At 37.8% G+C, this 20,484-nt stretch overlaps 2 protein-coding genes across 6 annotated transcripts in view; one reads left to right on the top strand and one right to left on the bottom strand.

Moving 5' to 3' along the window:
• Nucleotides 1-19,267, bottom strand: part of PRH2 (proline rich protein HaeIII subfamily 2) — a 218,060-nt gene extending 198,793 nt beyond the window's left edge. For 4 of the 5 annotated variants that reach the window (XM_031650242.1, XM_031650241.1, XM_031650239.1 and 1 more), the window contains exon 1: nt 19,148-19,267. The gene's annotated coding sequence lies outside the window, so the exon portion shown is untranslated. The remainder of the gene's footprint in view (nt 1-19,147) is intronic. The other variant, XM_031650243.1, reaches the window with a different exon arrangement.
• On the top strand, nt 3,452-4,539 carry TAS2R7 (taste 2 receptor member 7). Its single transcript, XM_031650237.1, has one exon. It carries the CDS (start codon nt 3,513-3,515, stop codon nt 4,464-4,466), a length of 954 nt encoding a protein of 317 aa, XP_031506097.1. The 5' UTR covers nt 3,452-3,512; the 3' UTR covers nt 4,467-4,539.
• Nucleotides 19,268-20,484: the final 1,217 nt, after the last annotated feature.

Genomic DNA, 20,484 nt, shown 5'->3' on the forward strand with positions numbered 1-20,484 from the left:
TATCTTTAAGTATTATCAGGACCTAGTAGCAAACTAATGAATACATCTTTTGTATCTCTTTACAACCCAGAAATGCTCATCTTTACACTCCTTTTCCTCGAAGAATTTCAGAGCTCATGGTTCTCTTCTTGTCTCCTCACTGCAAATGTTAGGCATCTATTGCCTGGTTAAAATCTTTTTAGATTTTACTCTGGCTCATGGTAAAGTCAACCTGAGCTACAGTAACTGATTTCTCATTTTTCTCTGTCATACATTTTTATTACCGCTCCTTAACTGTGCTCCTTTCATGGCTCTGCTGAGTCACTCCCATTTGGCTTATTGACTAGGAACTCAGATCTTCTCTGGTCTTTGGTTTTCCTGAATGATGCTTTCTGTGGTCTCCTAGAGAATATTTTCTGATTAACCTTGTTCTGATGCTATTTATTTTCCTTGAGATTAAATTTCCTCTCAAACAACTTGCTTTTCATGGAGCACCTGGGTGGGAATCAAACCCATTCAAGTACCACCCACTAAGGGGTGTTCCTAAGCCCTCTTCACAATCTGGATTAAAGAATGGGGATAACAAATATCAGTCAGACTGCCCACTCAGGTTCTTTTCTCTAGCCAGACCCTGCAAAGGTTTTCACTCAGGACTTAACAAAAGAAATGAATTGGGAAGAAATTAGCATATACCATGGAATAAGCACATACCGTCACTGGAATAAGCAACAAATGTTTACAAAAAATACAGAATAATTTTTATTTAAAAAGAAGGAAAATAAGTAACTAAAATTTTTAATTTTTCTGTGAACATGAAATCCATCCTCACTATAATATTATTGAAACGTTTGGTCTGGCATATCTCAGGTTGTGTACGTTCTAACATGGCTGTACATTGTCGCTTTTACTCCCATTACTTTCTATGTTTAATTCTGATGCATTTCAATCTACTAATTTCCTTTTACTGTAACTAAAATACTACTTAACCTGAAAATTATCAATTATCTTATTATGCAAAACTCACTCTGTATATTACTAATATTTATAGCCCTAAGTATATAAATTTATGAACTGTATTTTTAACATGCTAGCTGTTTATGTTACTCTTTATTGTACAAGATGGAAGAATTCATGTTCTCTTGATGGAATATTATTTTCTACAAAATACCTGTAGATTTTATACTAGGATGAACTTTATATTTTTCTAAATGTTTAGATGAAATAAATGTTTTATTGAATTAGTACTTTTGAGAAGGTTTTACCCCATTAGGCTTCAGTTTTTTTCTTCCATATTTTGTTTCTTGCCTCTCCAATGTTTCAAACATCTCCAGTGACCACAGTGACTGGGGTTCAAAGTAGTAAGCTTTTGACAAAATGCTGTCTTGTAGAACTTTTTTTCTTAACTATATATTCACATAACTTAATGCTATACAACATGGGTATGCATAAGTCTACATTTGTTTCCAAAACCAAACAAAACAAAAGTCTAAAAATAATTTGGGCAAATATGTCATCATAGTTCCTGTGAGCACTTCATTTACCAGGATACACTGTGGGATAGAAATGATGCGTCTAGGCCAAGCACAGTGGCTCACACCTGTAATCCCAGCACTCTGGGAGGCTGAAGATGGCAGATCACCTGAGGTCGGGAGTTCAAAACCAGCCTGACGAACATGGATAAACCCCGTCTCTACTAAAGATACAAAATTAGCCAGGCATGGTGGCACATGCTTGTAATACCAGCTACTTGGGAGGCTGAGGCAGGAGAATCGCTTGAACCTGGGAGGTGGAGGTTGCGGTCAGCCGAAATTGCACTCCAGCCTGAGCAACAAGAGCGAAACTCTGTCTCAAAAATAAAAATAAATAAATAAATAAATAAATAAATAAATAAATAAATAAAAAGAAATGATGAGTCTAGGTCAGGGATCATTTCCAAGGTCATCCTATCACAGATGATGTTCCAGTTTTCTGTGAACATGGCGACATAATCATGCAGACTGTCCAAAATTGAGGCTACATCTCTGGAATGAAGGTTTGTCCTTTAAGGAAGGATAAGAGAAGACATGCGTTCCTAGGAAGATGTGAGTACCCAAAAACTAGTCTATGGAAACATCATGTAGTAAAGCACTTCTCAGTAACTCTAAAGTAGAGAAGCTATTTCAAACTAAGAATACATCTCTAGAGATGTGGAAAGTTTAACCTTCAGTCTGCTGCTAGAAGGGTTGAGGATCTAGATACTCATGCAGTTTGTATAAAGGAATGTGGAAAGAATGAAATACAGAATTTTACTATCTTCCCTGTCATGCATACAACTACCCTTGAGAACATTTTTTAAATTTTTCTAAATCTTTATAAAAGTATAATTGATATAAAAAGAACTGCATATATTTAATGTATACAATATCAAAGACCCATGATATCATCACCACAAACAAGGTAACAGACATTACCTTGTTTCCTTGAGAACATTTTAAGAGAAAATGAAAAATTTTAAGATAATAAAAAGAACTGCATATATTTAATGTATACAATTTCAAAGACCCATGATATCATCACCACAAACAAGGTAACAGACGTTACCTTGTTTCCTTGAGAACATTTTAAGAGAAAATGAAAAATTTTAAGATAATCAATAGCTTTTTTTATTATAGGTCCTCTACCTTATTATATATAACATTGTTAAGTAACCATTAAATGTCACTTGGTCAATAAGACAATGTGTTGTATTAAAGAGACACTATGCCATATAACTGTTCATCTGAATGGCCAAAATAATGACCTAAAGTTTATTTGGAATCAAATAATCTATGTTTAGTGTTAACTTTTTAAATTTCCTGAAAATATATAACTCTCACTATGGAACCAAATTTTGGATTCTTGACTAATTATCAATATTAACATTCAGGAAAATAAAAATTCTTCAATAAATTTCCATTTTTGCTAGTTTTATACTTGCTACCAAATTCTTGATGTTTAGGTTGCCAGAATGGAGCACTCAATCAAATTTGAACTTCAGTACTTCCTGAAAGCCCTGATCTTAAGCAATTTGGGACATACACTAAAAAATTATTCATTTTCTTATCTGTAATTCAAGTTTAACTGGGTGTCCTGAATTTTTAGTTGCTAAATCTAGAAACCCTATTGAGGTTACTAATATACATCACAAATTAACGAATCCAAAATGCACACACCTTAGCCTCAGAAAGACAACGCAGGACCATGAAAGGGAATTGACTGAATTTGCATCTTAGTAAAGTAGCTCAGCCTAAATTAACCATATGTGGAAAATTACAACCTACTGAGTAGGTAAATGGGCATACAGTGGCCAGACCAAGGATCACCAACCACATTGTTTGTCAAGACTAATTAGGATTTAATGAAGATAGCTCCAGTCTTCATTTATCATTCCAGTCTCCATCACAAGACAGACTACAACAAAGAGTCGAAAACTACATCAAAATCTAAGAAGCAGGTGTGGATGTCAAACTCCATCAGGTCAACTAGAAACTAATTGCGTATTTCTCTATTTAAACATGACAGATAAAGTACAGACTACTTTACTATTCTTAGCAATTGGAGAGTTTTCAGTGGGGATCTTAGGGAATGCGTTCATTGGATTGGTAAACTGCATGGACTGGGTCAAGAAGAGGAAAATTGCCTCCATTGATTTAATCCTCACAAGTCTGGCCATTTCCAGAATTTGTCTATTATGTGTAATATTATTAGATTGTTTTATGTTGGTGCTGTATCCAGATGTCTATGCCACTGGTAAACAAATGAGAATCATTGACTTCTTCTGGACACTAACCAACCATTTAAGTATCTGGTTTGCAACCTGCCTCAGCATTTACTATTTCTTCAAGATAGCTAATTTCTTTCACCCACTTTTCCTCTGGATGAAGTGGAGAATTGACAGGGTGATTTCCTGGATTCTACTGGGGTGCATGGTTCTCTCTGTGTTTATTAACCTTCCAGCCACTGAGAATTTGAATGCTGATTTCAGGCGTTGTGTGAAGGCAAAGAGGAAAACAAACTTAACTTGGAGTTGCAGAGTAACTAAAGCTCAACATGCTTCTACCAAGTTATTTCTCAACCTAGTAACGCTGCTCCCCTTTTCTGTGTGCCTGGTGTCATTTTTCCTCTTGATCCTCTCCCTGTGGAGACATATCAGGCGAATGCAGCTCAGTGCCACAGGGTGCAGAGACCCCAGCACAGAAGCCCATGTGAGAGCCCTGAAAGCTGTCATTTCCTTCCTTTTCCTCTTTATTGCCTACTATTTGTCCTTTCTCATCGCCACCTCCAGCTACTTTATTCCAGAGACGGAATTAGCTGTGATTTTTGGTGAGTTCATAGCTCTAATCTACCCCTCAAGCCATTCATTTATCCTAATACTGGGGAACAATAAATTAAGACGTGCATCTCTAAAGGTGCTTTGGACAGTAATGTCTATTCTAAAAGGAAGAAAATTTCAACAGAAACAGATCTGAAGAAAAACTAAGCTTTTCTAGGACAAACAAAGATAAGATGTTTCTAAATTAACTTCAGTTGTTGCATTAATGTTTTATGGATTAATGACTCCATTAATCAATTAGTATATCTGTTTAATTAATTAAATTACACTAATTAATTAATTAATTAGTATATCTGTAATTGTAATGTAGTGAATCTTATGTACAGCTGGCTGGATCTCTGTATCTCTGTGTCTGACTCTGTCTGTGTCTCCCTGTTTCTCTCTTCTCTCACTCTTCCTTTCTTTAGAGTTGCTGTTTTTTAAAACATGTTTCAGAACAAAGAGAAATTAATATCCTAATATCAACTATTGAGAGTAGAGGGCATTTTCATAGTTCTAAACCCTGTTTCCAGATGCAAAGTTGTATGACTAATTCAAAAGAACTGTAATAGGATCTTGCTGTTATTTGCATCTTTATGAAAAGCAACTAGTTCCTTCTCATAGTCTTCGTTAGATTGTTCGTCTCAGATCACCCTGCAAAGCTCTACTTTTGGCAGACTCACTAAAGTGACAGTTCTTAATAAATGCTGTGGAATTCTATGAATAATCTTATTATAATCACAGTGAAAGTATATATTACGGATAAATATATTGTCAGAGTAAGTTCAAAGATTATTTGAGCATTGCAGGTCAATGAATGAAAGATAATCTGTAAGTAAAAAGGGAAAATTTATGTAGAAAATGTTTATAAAATAAGAAGCCTAAATTGAACTATTAATTATTTATCAAACAAAATTTCTCTACAAAAGAGGTACTTCCACGGACTGCACCAGGCAGTGATTGTCAAGATGCTGTGATAAGACCTTCAATCAAAAGCTTATATATGGTTATGTTAAAATGTCAAAACTCTCAAAGGATATATTGCCTCAATGTAGATCATCTCTACACCCCAGGGAAACATTGTTTGGATTGTATATAAGATATCTTTTTAAAAAGGGTTCAATGATTCTCTTTCAGTAATTTGTAGAACAGCAAAACATCTGTAAGAATACAGAATACATTAACAAACACTATCAAGCAACCCGATCTGATATTTATGAAAGACTCCGTAAAAGGAAGAGAGAACACATTCTCTTTTCAAGCATATATTGAATATTCTCCAGACAATACCATATGTCAGGCCACAAAAGGAAATATGCATTTGGGACATGCCATCAAAAGCACATCATTTGTATTGTGGCAAAGATATTTTGGGATGATCAATCCTGTACTAACCAGCCTAGAGTAGCCAGGAACTTTGTGTACAAAAAAGAAAATATTTACAAATAAAGAGATATAAATGTTCTCATCAATAAATTTGGTAAAAATCAAAATTAGTTTTATACTAGTTTTATTTGTTCATTTTTCCTCTCTGAAAGTGAAAAAGATACACATTGATTTAACTGCTAAATTTACAAAGATGCTTTGGATACCTTGTAATTTAAAAAAAAGAAAAGAAAATTAGATGCATAGGCTAAAGCTTACTTTATTTTAATACTGTCTCAAAGAATACCTTTCCCCATACCCTAACTGAGCCAAGGCCCAGTTTGTGTTAATTTTTTAGGCATAGAAACAAAAGAAACTTGAAGGCTGATTGCAATCTTGGAAGCTCCACATTTGGTGCCTCTATATTGTGGACCCTAGAAATTTAATTGCAAACATGGCATCTCAAAATTCAATTTCTCTGTGGTCAGCAGTCAGGCAAAGGATACAGAGGTAGAAATAGTAGCAGTGTTAGTAACCTCTTACTGTACATAATTCTCGTTCTGGTCTACCTAGGATGAAAGTAATATAACCAAGGTAAGTATATTTCTTCTGAGATTATATTAATTCTGAGAAATTATGCAAAGATGATAACTTAGGGTTGAAAGAAATATTTGCACTGTCTTTCACTCCAAGTATTTAGGAGAGAGTTTTCAGGCTTTCTCTAGGTGAGTGTAGTGAAGGGGCTACAGAAAACACAGAAAGACTCCTTTTTTCTGTTTTAGTTCCCAGCTTAATAAAAAGATATCCATTAGCACATTGAATGTCTGTTAGACTCTATCTTGGGTGCAGAAAATACAGATCAAATGTGACAAAATCCATGCTCTCATGAAATGTACAGTCATAGAAAGCATTACGGAAGACAAATAATGATCAAGTAAACAAAGAAATTATTATGAGTCATGATTAATGCAATTGAGAACAACTGAAGGTGAAGGATACCTGTATATAGCATAGTCAGGATAGATCAACCCAAGAAAATGAACTCTTAGCTGAGACTTGAATGACAAATATAATCTAGTCATACAACATCCTGGAGAAATAACATCTCCAAAAGATGGCAGAGCAAGTAAGTGCAAAGACCTTAAGGAGCAAATGTTTGAGAAAATGTCACAAAGGTCTGAATGACCAAAGTGTGATGAGCAAGGAGTGAATGGCAGGAGATCATGGTCAAGATCATAAAAGACCTTGTAGGTCGTGAGAGGGAATTTGGATTTAAGTGCAATGGAAAGACACTGAAGAATTTAAAGCTATCTGCAACATAATTTGACTCAAATATAGACTTAAGTTCACTTTAGTTATAGGAAGAATACTGTATACTTTGGTGAGGGAGTACAATTAGGAAGCTGATAAGTTATTACAGTAAGCAGTCCCTATGAGATATCATGATGGTTCAGACCTGATGGTGGCAATGGGGTTAGGGGATTTTCTTAATGAATGATTTATATATATTATGTAGGATAAAGCTGCTAGGTCTTGGTGAATGATTAGATAAAGACAGGAATTAAAGGACAAGAGGATTCAAAACAACTTTTTTTTTTATTATTATACCTTAAGTTCTGGGGTACATGCACAGAACGTGCAGGTTTGTTACATAGGTATACAAGTGCCATGGTGGTGTGCTGCACCCATCAATTCGTCATCTACATTAGGTATGTCTCCTAATGAGATCTCTCTCCTAGTCCCCCACCTCCTGACAGGCCCCAGTGTGTGATGTTCCCTCCCTGTGTCCATGTGTTCTCATTGTTCAACTCCCACTTATGAGTGAGAACATGTGGTGTTTGGTTTTCTGTTCTTGTGTTAGTTTGCTGAGAATAGTGGTTTCCAGCTTCATCCATGCCCCTGCAAAGGACATAACAACTGGCAGTATATGGCTATTTAGGATTTTGGGAGTAATTACTAGAAATAAAAATTATGTTTTTTACGTGTTATGCTTGACACATCTATGAAATAACCAAGTGAAGAGCTCAGATAGATAATTGGATATATGAATCTGTAACTAATGATAGAACATCAGAGAGATAAATTCCAAAGTCATCACCATATAAATGGGAGTACCTTTAAAAATAAAAATAAATCACTGATGAGGAAGTGACACCATATCTGAGCTCTGAGATGTTTGAATCTGTCGAGGTTAGATGGATAAAAAAAAAACAGCAAAAGAAAATGAGAAGCATCTCATTTGTTATCTTCTGTTAGGAAGACAAGAAAAAAGCAAAGAGAGTGTGGTGGAATGGAAATGTAATAAAGAAATGTAACTCACATCACTGTGTTACAAGGAGGGAGATACCAGCTTTTCAAATGCTGCTGAGAAAAACTAAATTGACAAAGTAGCCATTGGATTTAGCAACATGGATAAAATTGGTGACTCCAACAAGAGCAAAGGCAGTGGAGGCTAGGTCAGCGGGGAAGGTTAGGGAGAGAATGAAATGAGAACACACAGACAGGGTGAATACATAATATTTTTAGTAAGTTTTGTTACTGAGGAAAATAGAGAATGGAGTTTGGAAATAAGGCAAAGTTTTAGTGTTTTCATTGGTTTTATTTTTCTATAGGATGATATGGTGAGGGCATGCAAATTGAAATGATTTAATAGAGGGGGCAATTTTAATAATATAGGAGAGGGTTAGTAATTGCTGAAGCAATTATGTTACAATCATGGTCCTGACCCAAAAAAGTAAACCCTCGGACCAGAGATAAGGATATTTAGGTGAATGAAGCTGAAAATATTTAACTCTCAGATTCCCTGAAACTTCAGGGCCACGAGAAGCAGATTCCTTCCCGTTGCAAGAGAAGAATAGCCACGCTATTCCTGGATACTGTTCAACTAACTCAACCTCAGGCAAGTTAACGCTTGTTTTTCACAAGATCTGCCCTACCAGTCCTCAGTATTTCAGATCAAGATTTCGGCACAGCCCAACCAGTTAAGCACAGTTTCTCTTCCAAAGCAAAGTAGCTTTAAGCTAATACTATCTTATACTGCTAATATCTCAGTAGGAATAAGGAAACATGCTGGAAATGGGTCTTGAGGTTGGTGACCCACCTCAAGAACCAAGAGGTCCTCTTTATTTAGCTTGTATTCGGTTGGTGCAAAATGAATTGCGGTTTTGCCATTAAAAGTAATTGGCAAAAACCGCAATTACTTTTGCATCGATATGGAAAATTGAATGAGGGCCTTTCAGTAATGATTTGGGGCTCAATATGCTGGCATAGGCACATAAATCCAGGCCTCATATTTTATTTGGATGACTCCATGGAACTTGGACACACTGATGACTTAGTATGTAAGTTGGAGTTGCTGCAACTTCTTTGATATGATATTAGGAAGGGATCGGGGAAATTCAGGGAGATGGGAAAGACAGAACAGACAAACCACCTAAGACCTGAGAAACCACCACCTGACTGTGTGCCCTGAGAGATCCCAAAGGACATCCGTTTACTGAGACATAATGAATGCCCTGGTGAGGGGAGCACTGGTAGCAATGAGAACTCAGTGATGGGCTGTTCTCTGTAAGCCAGAGTCACCTAGTGGGAGAGCCTGTCAAGAAACTGGACTCCCAAGTGCCAATGAGTTTGTTGAAATTGCTATGTGCAGTACTCAATGTTGGTTACTACATTTGACAACAAGGCCAAACAGAGATAATCAGAATACCATGATGTACAGGAATCTGCAGTGATCACTAACAGAAATGGTGTTCTTAGAATTCATACAGAAAGAGAAATAAACTGTTTCTTGATTTACATAAGAAAAAATGAAATGCCAAGAAGCTAGTGCAATGAAAAATCACTGTTCCTCCTCAAGCTTCAAGCACAAAGTCACTTTACTAAAAAAGTCCTTTGATTGAGTAGGAGACTGTATTCTGTTAAGCAAAGACCCTGTAAAGTGATTGCAAGTTTTCATGGTAAACGTCTTCCCAATTCTCAGTCCTCTCCAAGGGAACTGCACTCACTTGACAGAATTGAGAAAGAGGAGTCATTATATATTTTAAGAGTTTTTAAATAAAGGGTTTGCCCTGACACTATTATCAGAGCAATTGAAATGCCATTATGATCTTCCAGCAAGAGTGGAGGCTTTGGGGACAAATTCCTTGGTGGCTCCAGTGAATTCACAGTGCTACCTCGTGGTTATTTCCCTAGTTATCAAGAATAAAATTGGGATAGATATACTTAGCAGCTATCAGACACAGTATCAAGGCTCTTAAATTTTAGGTGGACAGAATGACTCTGGTGCATGTCAGCAATTCTGTCTTCACCTATTCAAGTTTTGAGTAGACGTTGAAAGACAAATATTAATTGGGTGCCAAAAAGGTAGAAATATGTGCAGACTTGACTTCTTCTGAAAGCCGTTCTCACATAGTAAGAGGTGAATGTTCAGGTTTTTAGTCTAATTCTAGCATCTCTGGGCAGATATTGGCAATTACTGGTTTGTAACCAACCATATGGTTGTATTTCCAAAGGCAAAATATATGTGTACAGATAATCTATTGTAGTTCTCAGTCCAGGCCCATCATAATCATGTGGAGAGAGAAGTCTTTCTCAAACCTGATCAGGACACCTATGCGTCTAATAAAGAACCGTATAATCTGGTATTTAACTTCTTTTTCTTTCTTTTTTTTTTTTTTTTTGCTCTGTCACCCAGGCTGGAGTGCAGTGGCGCGAACTCGGCTCACTACAAGCTCCGCCTCCTGGGTTTACGCCATTCTCCTGCCTCAGCCTCCCGAGTAGCTGGGACTACAGGCGCCCGCCACCTCGCCCGGCTAGTTTTTTGTACTTTTAGTAGAGACAGGGTTTCACCGTGTTAGCCAGGATGGTCTCGATCTCCTGACCTTGTGATCCGCCCGTCTCGGCCTCCCAAAGTGCTGGGATTACAGGCGTGAGCCACCGCGCCCGGCGTATTTAACTTCTGTATGCTAAAATGCAAATTATTTAATTACAATTTATATACAAATCCCAACGTTTATCCTTAAAATATCTCGATCAGAGAGTAGGATGCTCTCTGTGACTGGAATTTAGGTGTAGCTAGGAAAAAAAAAAAAAAGCTGTTCTAAAACTGTTAGAAAATTGCTGCTAGGAACCTTAAGTGTGGCAAAAGAAAATTATTTTGGGAAATGATATCTTTGTTCCAGTTAGAATCATATAATAAGCTTGTATGGCCCAAAATATACAAATCAACAATTTATTCATTGTTCTCTTCCTTGTCTTCCAATAATCATTCTGGAAGGATCCTATTCTCTGCACTAGGGATACAAAGGTAATGAATTATTTACCACTTTGTAAGCAATTCAGAATCCAATGGAAGATTTAGCTTGTGCATAACACCTAATGATGATCACCATCAGAAAAGTGGCAAAATAAGGTGTTATGAAAGTTCAAAGCAGGGGGTGAAAGGGAAAATCTCATGCAAGAGGTGATAAGTGATCTGCAACAGGGAGAGTAGAGGGCTGGGGAAAGTGGAATGAAATGCATAGCTAAGTCTATGCATAGCTCATGGCATTTTCATTGATTTAGGAACACTGAACACTCCAGCAAGGCTGAAGAGAAACAAAGGAAGCTAAAGTTGGAAATGTGGGTTAGTTTCATAATGTTGAAAGACACTGATGTAAATAGCAAACTGAATTTGTTATTTATTCTGCAGCCAACAAAGAGACTTTTGAGAGGGCGTAAGATGATCATTCTTTTGCAAATACTTCAGATTGGGATATAAATGATTTAACAGTATAAAATTTTGCTTAAAGAAAAGGGGAACCTCTTTATCAAGATATTTACTTTAGAAGATGGCAGACAGGAGGCAGGACTAGCTTGCAGCTCCTGCTCCTATGAGCAGTGTGTGGAGACTAACATTGTGAACTTTAGCTTCAAGAACTACTGCAGAAACATACTAGGAAAGTCAAGAGAATCCACAGACCCTTTGAAGGAACTGGATCACCACTGCAGGCTCCCTGAGACACTGAGAAACTGCTGTTACCCACGGCTGCAAGACCTGAAGACAGATCATATCACAAGACTCTTTGCAGACACTCCCCAGTACCAGGCCGGAGCCTGGTAGCTCCGCTGGGTGGCTAGACCCAGAACAGCAGAAACAATCACTACATTTTGTCTCTCAGGAAGTCCCATTCCTTGGGGAAGACAGAACGCCACATCAAGGGAGCACCTCGTGCAACAAAAGAATCTGAAGAGCGACCCCTGAATCCAAGATCATCCCTCTGACATAGTCAACCCAAATGAGAAGGAACCAGAAAAATAATTCTAGCAATATCACAAAACAAGGGTAACATCTCCAAAAGATCATACCAGCTCAGTAGCAATGGATTCAAACCAAGACAAAATCTCTGAATTGCCAAAAAGAGAACACTCAGAAGGTTGATTATTAAGGTAATCAAGGAGACACCAGAGAAAGGTGAAGTTCAACTTAAAGAAATCAAAAATATGATACAGGATATGAAAGGAAAATTCTTCAGTGAAATAGCATAAATTAAAAACAATCACAACTTCTGAAAATCAAGGATACACTTAGAGAAATGCAAAATGCATTGGAAAGTCTTAGCAATAGAATCGAATAAGCAGAAGAAAGAACTTCAGAGCTTGAAGACAAGGCATTTGAATTAACCTAATCCATCAAAAACAAAGAAAAAAGAATTTTTTAAGTCTCCAAGAAGTTTGCAACTATGTTAAACCTCCAAACCTAAGAATAATTGGTGTCTTGAGGAAGAAAAGAAATCTAAAAGTTTAGAAAACATGTTTGAAGGAATAACAGAAAAATTTCCCCAGTCTTGCTAGAGATCTAGACATCCAGGTACAAGAAGTTCAAAGAACACCTGGGAAATTCATCACAAATAGATCATTGCTTAGGCACATAGTCATCAGGTTATCTAAAGTCAAGACAAAAGAATCCTTAAGGGCTGTAAGGCAAAAGCATTAGGTAATCTATAAAGGCAACAAGTTCAACACAATGAATAGAATAGTACCTCACATCTCAATACTAACATTCAGTATAAATGGCCTAAATGCTCCACTTAAAAGATACAGAATAACAGAAAAGATAATAATTCACCAACCAACTTTCTGGTGTCCTCAGGAGACTCACCTAACACAGAAGGACTCACACAAACTTAAGGCAAAGGGGTAGAAAGAGATATTCCACGCAAATTGACACCAAAAATGAGCAGGAGTAGCTATTCTTATTTCAGACAAAACAAATTTTAAAGGAACAGTGGTTAAAAAGAAACCAAGAAGGACATTATATAATGGTAAAAGGCCTTGTCCAACAGGAAAATATCACAATCCTAAACATATATGCACCTAACATTAGAGCTCCCACATTTATAAATGAATTAGTACTAGACTTAAGAAATGAGATAGATGGCAACACAGTAATAGTCGGGGACTTCAATATTCCACTGACAGCACTAGACAGGCCATCAAGACAGAAGGTCAAAAAGAAACAATGGACTTTATACCCTACAACAAACAGATTTAACAGATATTTACAGAATATTCTACCCAACAACTGCAGCATATACATTCATCAGCACATGGAACATTCTCCAACATAGACCATATGACGGGTAACAAAGCAAGTCTCAGTAAATTTTTAAAAATCAAAATTATATCAAGCAGTCTCTCAGACCACAGTGGAATAAAATTGGAAATCAACTCCAAAAGAACCCTCCAAACTATTCAAATACATAGAAATTTAAAAACCTACTCATGAATGATTGTTGGATCAACAATGAAATCAAGATGGAAATTTAAAAATTCTTTGAACTGAACAATAATAGTGACACAACCTATCAAAACCTCTGGAACACAGCAAAAGTGGTGCTAAGAGAAAAGTTCATAACCCTAAATGCCTACATCAAAAAGTCTGAAAGACCACAAATAGACAGTCTAAGGTCACACTTCATGGAAACTGAGAAACAAGAGCAATCCAAACCCAAAACCAATAGAAGAAAATAAATAATGAAGAGCAGAGCACAGCTAAATGAAATTGAAAGCAAAATACAATACAAAAGATAAATGAAACAAAAAGCTGGTTAGAAATAATGAAGATCAGAGCAGAGCTACATGAACTTGAAAGCAAAATACAATACAAAAGATAAATGAAACAAAAAGCTGGTTCTTTGAAAAGATAAATAAAATTGATAGACCATTATTGAAATTATCCAAGAAAAGAAGAGGGAAGATCCAAATAGCCTCAATTAGAAGTGAAACAGGAGACATTACAACTGTACCACAGAAATGCAAGAGATTATTCAAGGCTACTATGGACACTTTTATCCACGTAAACTAGAAAACCTAGAGGAGATGGATAAATTCCTGGAAATACACAACCCTCCTAGATTAAACCAGAAAGATACAGAATCTCTTCCATATCTTCAGAACAGACCAATAACAATCAGTGAGGTTGAAATGGTAATACAAAAATTGCCAAAAAAAAAAAAAAAAAAAAGTCTAGGACGAGATGGACACAGCTGAATTCTATCAGACATTCAATGAAGAATTGGTACCCATCCTGTTGACACTATTGCAAAAGATAGAGAAAGAGGGAATTCTCCTTACATCATTCTATGAAGCTAGTATCACCCTTAATACCAAAACCAGGGAAGGACATAACAAAAAAAAGAAAACTACAGACCAATATCCCTGATTAACATAGATGCAAACATCCTCAATAAAGTACTAGCAAACTGAATCCAACAGCATATCAAAAAGATAATACACCATGACCAAGTGGGTTTCATACCAGGAATGCAGAGATGGTTTAACATACATGTTCATAAATGTGATACATCACATAAAAAGAATTAAAAAGAAAAATTACATGACATCTCAATAGAAGCAGAAAAGCATTTGACAAAATCCAGCATCACTTTATGATTAAAATCCTCAACAAAATCAGTATAGAAGGAGCATTCTTAAGGTACTAAAAGCCATCTATGACAAACCAACAGCCAACATTATATTGAATGGAAAAAAAATTGCAGGCATTTCCCTTGAGAACTGGAACAAAACATGGATACCCACTTTCACCACTTCTATTCAACATAGTACTGGAAGTCCTAGCCAGACAAGCGAAAGAAATAAAGGGCATCCAAATTGCTAAAGAGGAAGTCAAACTGTCAATGCTGGTGATATGAATGTATATCTAGAAACCTTAAGGACTCATTCAAAAAGCTCCAGAATTGGTAAATATTTTCAGTAAAGTTTCAGGATACAAAATTAGTGTACACACCAACAGTGACCAAGATGAGAATCAAAGACTCAACCCCTTTTACAACAGCTGCAAACAAAACAAAACAAAACAAAACCTTAGGAATATACCTAACCAAGGACGTGAAAGACCTCTACAAGGAACACTACAAAACACTGCTGAAAAAAAATCATAGATGACACAAACAAACGGAAACACATCCCATGTTCATAGATAAGTAGAATTAATATTGTGAAATGACCCTACTGCCAAAAGCAATCTATAAATTCAATGCAATTCCCATCAAAATACCACCATCATTCTTCAAACAACTAGAAAAAAAAATTCTAAAATTCAAATGAAATTTTAAAAAGATCCCACATAGCCAAAGTAAGACAAAGTAAAAGGGACAAATTTGGAGGCACCACTTTATCTGACTTCAAACTATAATATAAGGCCATAGTCACCAAAACAGCATGGTACTGGTATAAAAATAGGCACATAGACCGATGGAACAAAATAGAGAACCCAGAAATAAAGCCAAATGCTTACAGCTAACTGATCTTCAAAACAGCAAACAAGAACATAAAGTGGAGAAAGGATACCCTATTCAACAAATGGTGCTGAGATAATTGGCAAGCCACATGTAGAAGAATGAAATTGGATCCTCATCTCTCACCTTATACAAAATCAACTGAAGACAGATCAAACACTTAAATCTAAGACCTGAAACCATAAAGATTCTAGAAGATAATATCAGAAAAACCCTTCTAGACACTGAGTTAGCCAAAGACTTCATGACGAAGAACACAAAAGCAAATGCAACAAAAACAAAGGTAAATAGATGGGACTTCATTAAACTAAAAAGCATTTGCACAGCAAAAGAAATGATCAGCACAGTTAACAGACAACCCACAGCTTCAAAATCTATACTTCTGACACAGGACTAATATCCAGAATCCATAAAGAACTCAAATTAGCAAGAAAACAATCTCATCAAAAAGTGGGCTAAGGACATAAATAAACAATTCTCAAAAGAAGGTACACAAATGGATACCAAGCATACGGAAAAATGCTCAACATCATTATTAGGGAAATGCAAATCAAAACCACAATGTAATACCACCACACTCTTGCAAGAATGGCCATAATCAAAAAATAATAGACGTTAGTGTGAATATGGTGAAAAGGGAACACTTTTACACTGTTGGTGGGAATGTAAACTAGTAAAATCACTATGGAAAACAATTTGGGAATTCCTTAAAGAATTAAAAGTAGATCTACCGTTTGATCCAGCAGTCCCACTATTAGGTATCTACCCAGAAGAAAAGTGGTGATTATATGAAAAAGATACATGCACGTGCATGTTTGTAGCAGCACAATTTGCAATTGCAAAAATGTGGAAGCAGCCCAAATGCCCATCAATCAGTGAGTGGATAAAGAAAATGTGCCATATACATATATACGGCATTTGTACATACATACATACATTTATACATACATTTCTATTTTATTTGTGAATGTCCTTGCCTATTTGCTATGCTTGTATTACACAAAACTGTATTGATTGGATATGGGACATGATCTTTGCTGACAAATATTTTGATTGAAATGATACCAACTCATTACCAAGTAAATTAATGTCAATTATCTGTACTACCTAATGTTATGAGGTTCATTGGTTTTGGTTTTTTAGCTTTTTTATACCTTCAATAAATGGTTTAATGAAACATTAGAAAAGATCACAAATAAGGCTGCTAGCCTGCTTGCAACACAAAAAGAAAACATTTATTCTTTAATCCTCACCTTAATCAGTTCCAAATATTTCTACCCTCAGGTTTATCTGTTTTAGAATATTTTGAATTGATTACACTCATATATGTTTGAACATGAATCCAGTCATATTCATTCGCAGAGAGGTCATATTACTTCAGAAGCTAGAGGGAAATTCTATCAGGAATCCAGGCACTGAGAAAAACAGGACTATCAAATCTTAATTTTGCTTCCAAGAGAAAGGTCAGTTCTAAATCTGATTCTAGAATTAAACGTGATCGTGCATGTGGAAATCAACAGAATTAAATATTTTTCATTTCTCCTTCTATAAATTCTTCATTAATCCTAACATTAAAAGTAAACTATTTATAACCTTAATAGAAATGCCATTCGAGCCTTCATTTTTATCCTCAACTGATTTTAGAGTCAATCTTTTTTGGGGGTCTTCTGCATTCACATAGGAGATTCCTCGTAGGTATAACTATATTTTGACACTCAGAAAAGCAAAGAAATTTTCAGCTAGGCACAACCACTAGCTTGACTGTGAGCCCAGCAACTGAGAGATGCATGCCTCTGACACCTCTCTCTGTTGACCTCCACTAAGGCTCTGCAAGTGGAATGGAATAAAAACAGTGTAATTAGGCTATGCTCATTCTTTAAAAACAAATCTGATAGGTGAACTTTCTCACAGCATTAGTTTGCTAGGGCTGCTGTAGCAAAGTACCCACTGCTTGGGTGCCTTAAACAACAGAAATATATTCTCTCCCAGTTCTGGATGTAGTTCGAGATCAAGTTATTGACTCAAGATGGTTCCGTGTTAGGGCCATAAGGAAGAATTCCTCCCGTGCTTCCCTCCTAGCTTCCTGTAGTTTGCCAGTGATCTTGGGCATCCCTTGGCTTCTGCTATATCACCCTAATCTCTGCCTTGATCGTCACACGGTATTCTCCGTGTTCATGTCTGTGTCCAAATCTCCACATTTTGTAGACACCAGTCATAGGGCTGTCAACCCCTAATCATATAAGTCATCTTAACTAATTACATCTACAACCACCCTATTTTCAAATAAGGCCACATTCAGAGATATTGATGTTAGTTCAGGATCATATAAATTTTTGGAGGACACATTCAACCCATTATATGCATCTTCTTCTATACTTTGCCTACTTCTGGTACCATCACCAGGTTTTACTCACATAATTTTCACATATTCATATATGCAGAATTAAGTCAACTGTGTGATCTCAAAATAATGTATAAAGTATATCTGCATGTCTATAAACTAAGGGGAAGTTTGCCTGATTGACAGCTGATTGGTAAGTCATCTCTAACAGTGCATGCTGAGGTTCCGCAGGCCCTCATGAATCCGAGCTATAAACAAAAATGTAACAAAATGGCTCAGGTGCCTTGCTACATTGCCTCTGACAAGGAAGTTCACAAGGTAACTTTCCCTGTGTTTGAACTGAGAAAAGCATATGTGTATTGATAATCTAGTTACTATTGTCAAGAATAAAAATAGTTTCATTTCAAACATTGCTGGTAGTTAAGCCCTCATAAAAATTATATTAAAAGTTGAGCTCCCTTAAAGCTCCACAATACAGACCAGTAGGAGTCCAGTCAGGGCCCCGTATCTCCCTATTTTTGTGTCCCTTGACTAAGCATCATGATCCTAAAAAGAAAACAAACGCCAAGGCTTTAATGCTGGTGACTTTGATGTTTGGTAGTTTGAGAAAAGAAAGACTCAGAAATTTGCACTTTCAAAAGGTCTTTCGTCACCAGTTGAGCTCCATCAGTCTCTGAAGCAAAGAGATTTTAGATGGAAGTAATAAATTAACCTGGGCATCATCTATGCCTGATAGCTCTACCATTAAGTGGTCTCCCAACACAAGATACCAACAGAAAAAGGAGAAGGAAGTGGGGAGGGGAAGAAGGAGGCGGCGGCTAGGAGAGGAGGAAAAGGAGAAGAAAAAATACAGAAAGAAAGGGGTAGAACTTGCGTAGGCTGTGGGCTAACGTAAAAGTGTCAGAAAAACCTCAGAGCGGAAATAGCACTTGCTCTTATAAAAACGAAGGCGACTTTGGGTAAGGTGGAAACAAGGAAAATTGTAGTAAATACACATCTAGACAAAGGCTTTAAGGGAGATTAAAGTCAAGATTTTTTAAATAAGAGAAATTAAAACCAACAAGAAACAATAATTAGGAAATTTAAAAAGAAATTCAGTAGATTATTGAACAAAATAAAGGTAGGATTTAGGGAATTACAAAAGGCCATCTTTAGCTGGTTTCCTTCTTCACTGGCCGATAGGAGCGCCTCTGTACTGACCACCCTGGCCACCTCTTCCAGGCTGGCCTCTCTAGCTACCTCTACCACCTCTGTCACCCTGGGAAACCTGGCAATCTCAGCCTCCTATGCCACCTCTGTGTCTGGAATTGGTGGGTTCTTTGTCTCACTTACTTCAACAATAAAGCCACGGACCCTCATGGTGAGTGTTACAATTCTTAAAGATGGTGTCTGGAGTTCGTTCCTTCAGATGTTCAGATGTGTCTGGAGCTTCTTCCTTCTGGTGGGTTCGTGGTCTCGCTGACAGGAGTGAAGCTGCAGACAATCACGGTGAGTGTTACAGCTCTCAAAAGCAGCGTCTCTGGAGTTGTTCATTCTTCCCATGGGTTCGTGGTCTCACTGGCTTCAGGAGTGAAGCTGCAGACCTTGCCAGTGAGTGTTACCGCTCATAAAGGCAGCGTGAACCCACAATTAACAGCGCCAAGATTCATTATTAACAGCTAAAGAACAAAATCTCCACAGTTCGGAAAGTGAGCCTACGGGGTTGCCACTGCTGGCTTGGGCAGACTGCTTTTATTCCCTTATCTGGCCCCACTCACATGCTGCTGATTGGTCCATTTTACAGAGAGCTGATTGGTCTATATTACAGAGACCTGATTGGTCCATTTTACAGAGAGTTGATTGATCCGTTTTGACAGAGTGCTGACTGGTGCATTTACAATCCTCTGGCTAGGCATAAGAATTCTCCAAATCTTCACCAGCTCAACTAGACACAGAGCACTGATTGGTGCATTTACAAACCTTGAGGTAGACACAGGGTGCTGACTGGTGTGTTTACAAACCTTGAGCTAGACACAGAGTGCTGATTGGTGTATTTACAATTCCTTAGCTAGACAAAATGGTTCTCCAAGTCCCCACCAGATTAGCTAGATACAGAGTGCTGATTGGTGCATCCACAAACCCCCGAGCTAGACACACAGTGCTGATTGGTGCATATATAATCCTCTGGCTGGACATAAAAGTTCTCCAAGTCCCCATCCAACTCAGGAGCCCAGCTGGCTTTGCCTAGTGGATCCCCGACCAGGGCCCTGCAGACTGCCCGCCAGTCCACCGCCTGCAGCCCTCAGCGGGGAGGTGGACGGGACTGGGCGCCAAGGCACAGGGGGCGGCGCCCCTCCGGGAGGCTCCGCCCACTCGGGAGTTCACCTGGCGGGTGCTCGGGCATGGCAGGCTGCAGGTGGGAGTCCTGCCCTGCGGGTAGGCGTCTGAGGCTGAGGCCGGGAGATAATTCAGCCCCGTGCTGGCGGGCCGGCAGTGCTGGGGGACCCAGCGCACCCTCCCCAGCTGCTGGCCCGGATGCTAAGCCCCTCACTGTCCTGGGCCTGTGGCATCGGCTGGCGGCACTGAGTGCCCGGCCCACCAAGCCCGCGCCCGCCAGAACTCGCACTGGCCCCTGAGCGCCCGGAGCCGCCCTGGTTCCCGCCCGCGCCTGTCTCTTCACACCTCCCTGC

This window comes from Papio anubis, chromosome 9 (genome assembly GCF_008728515.1).
Source record: "Papio anubis isolate 15944 chromosome 9, Panubis1.0, whole genome shotgun sequence".
NCBI lineage: Eukaryota > Metazoa > Chordata > Mammalia > Primates > Cercopithecidae > Papio > Papio anubis.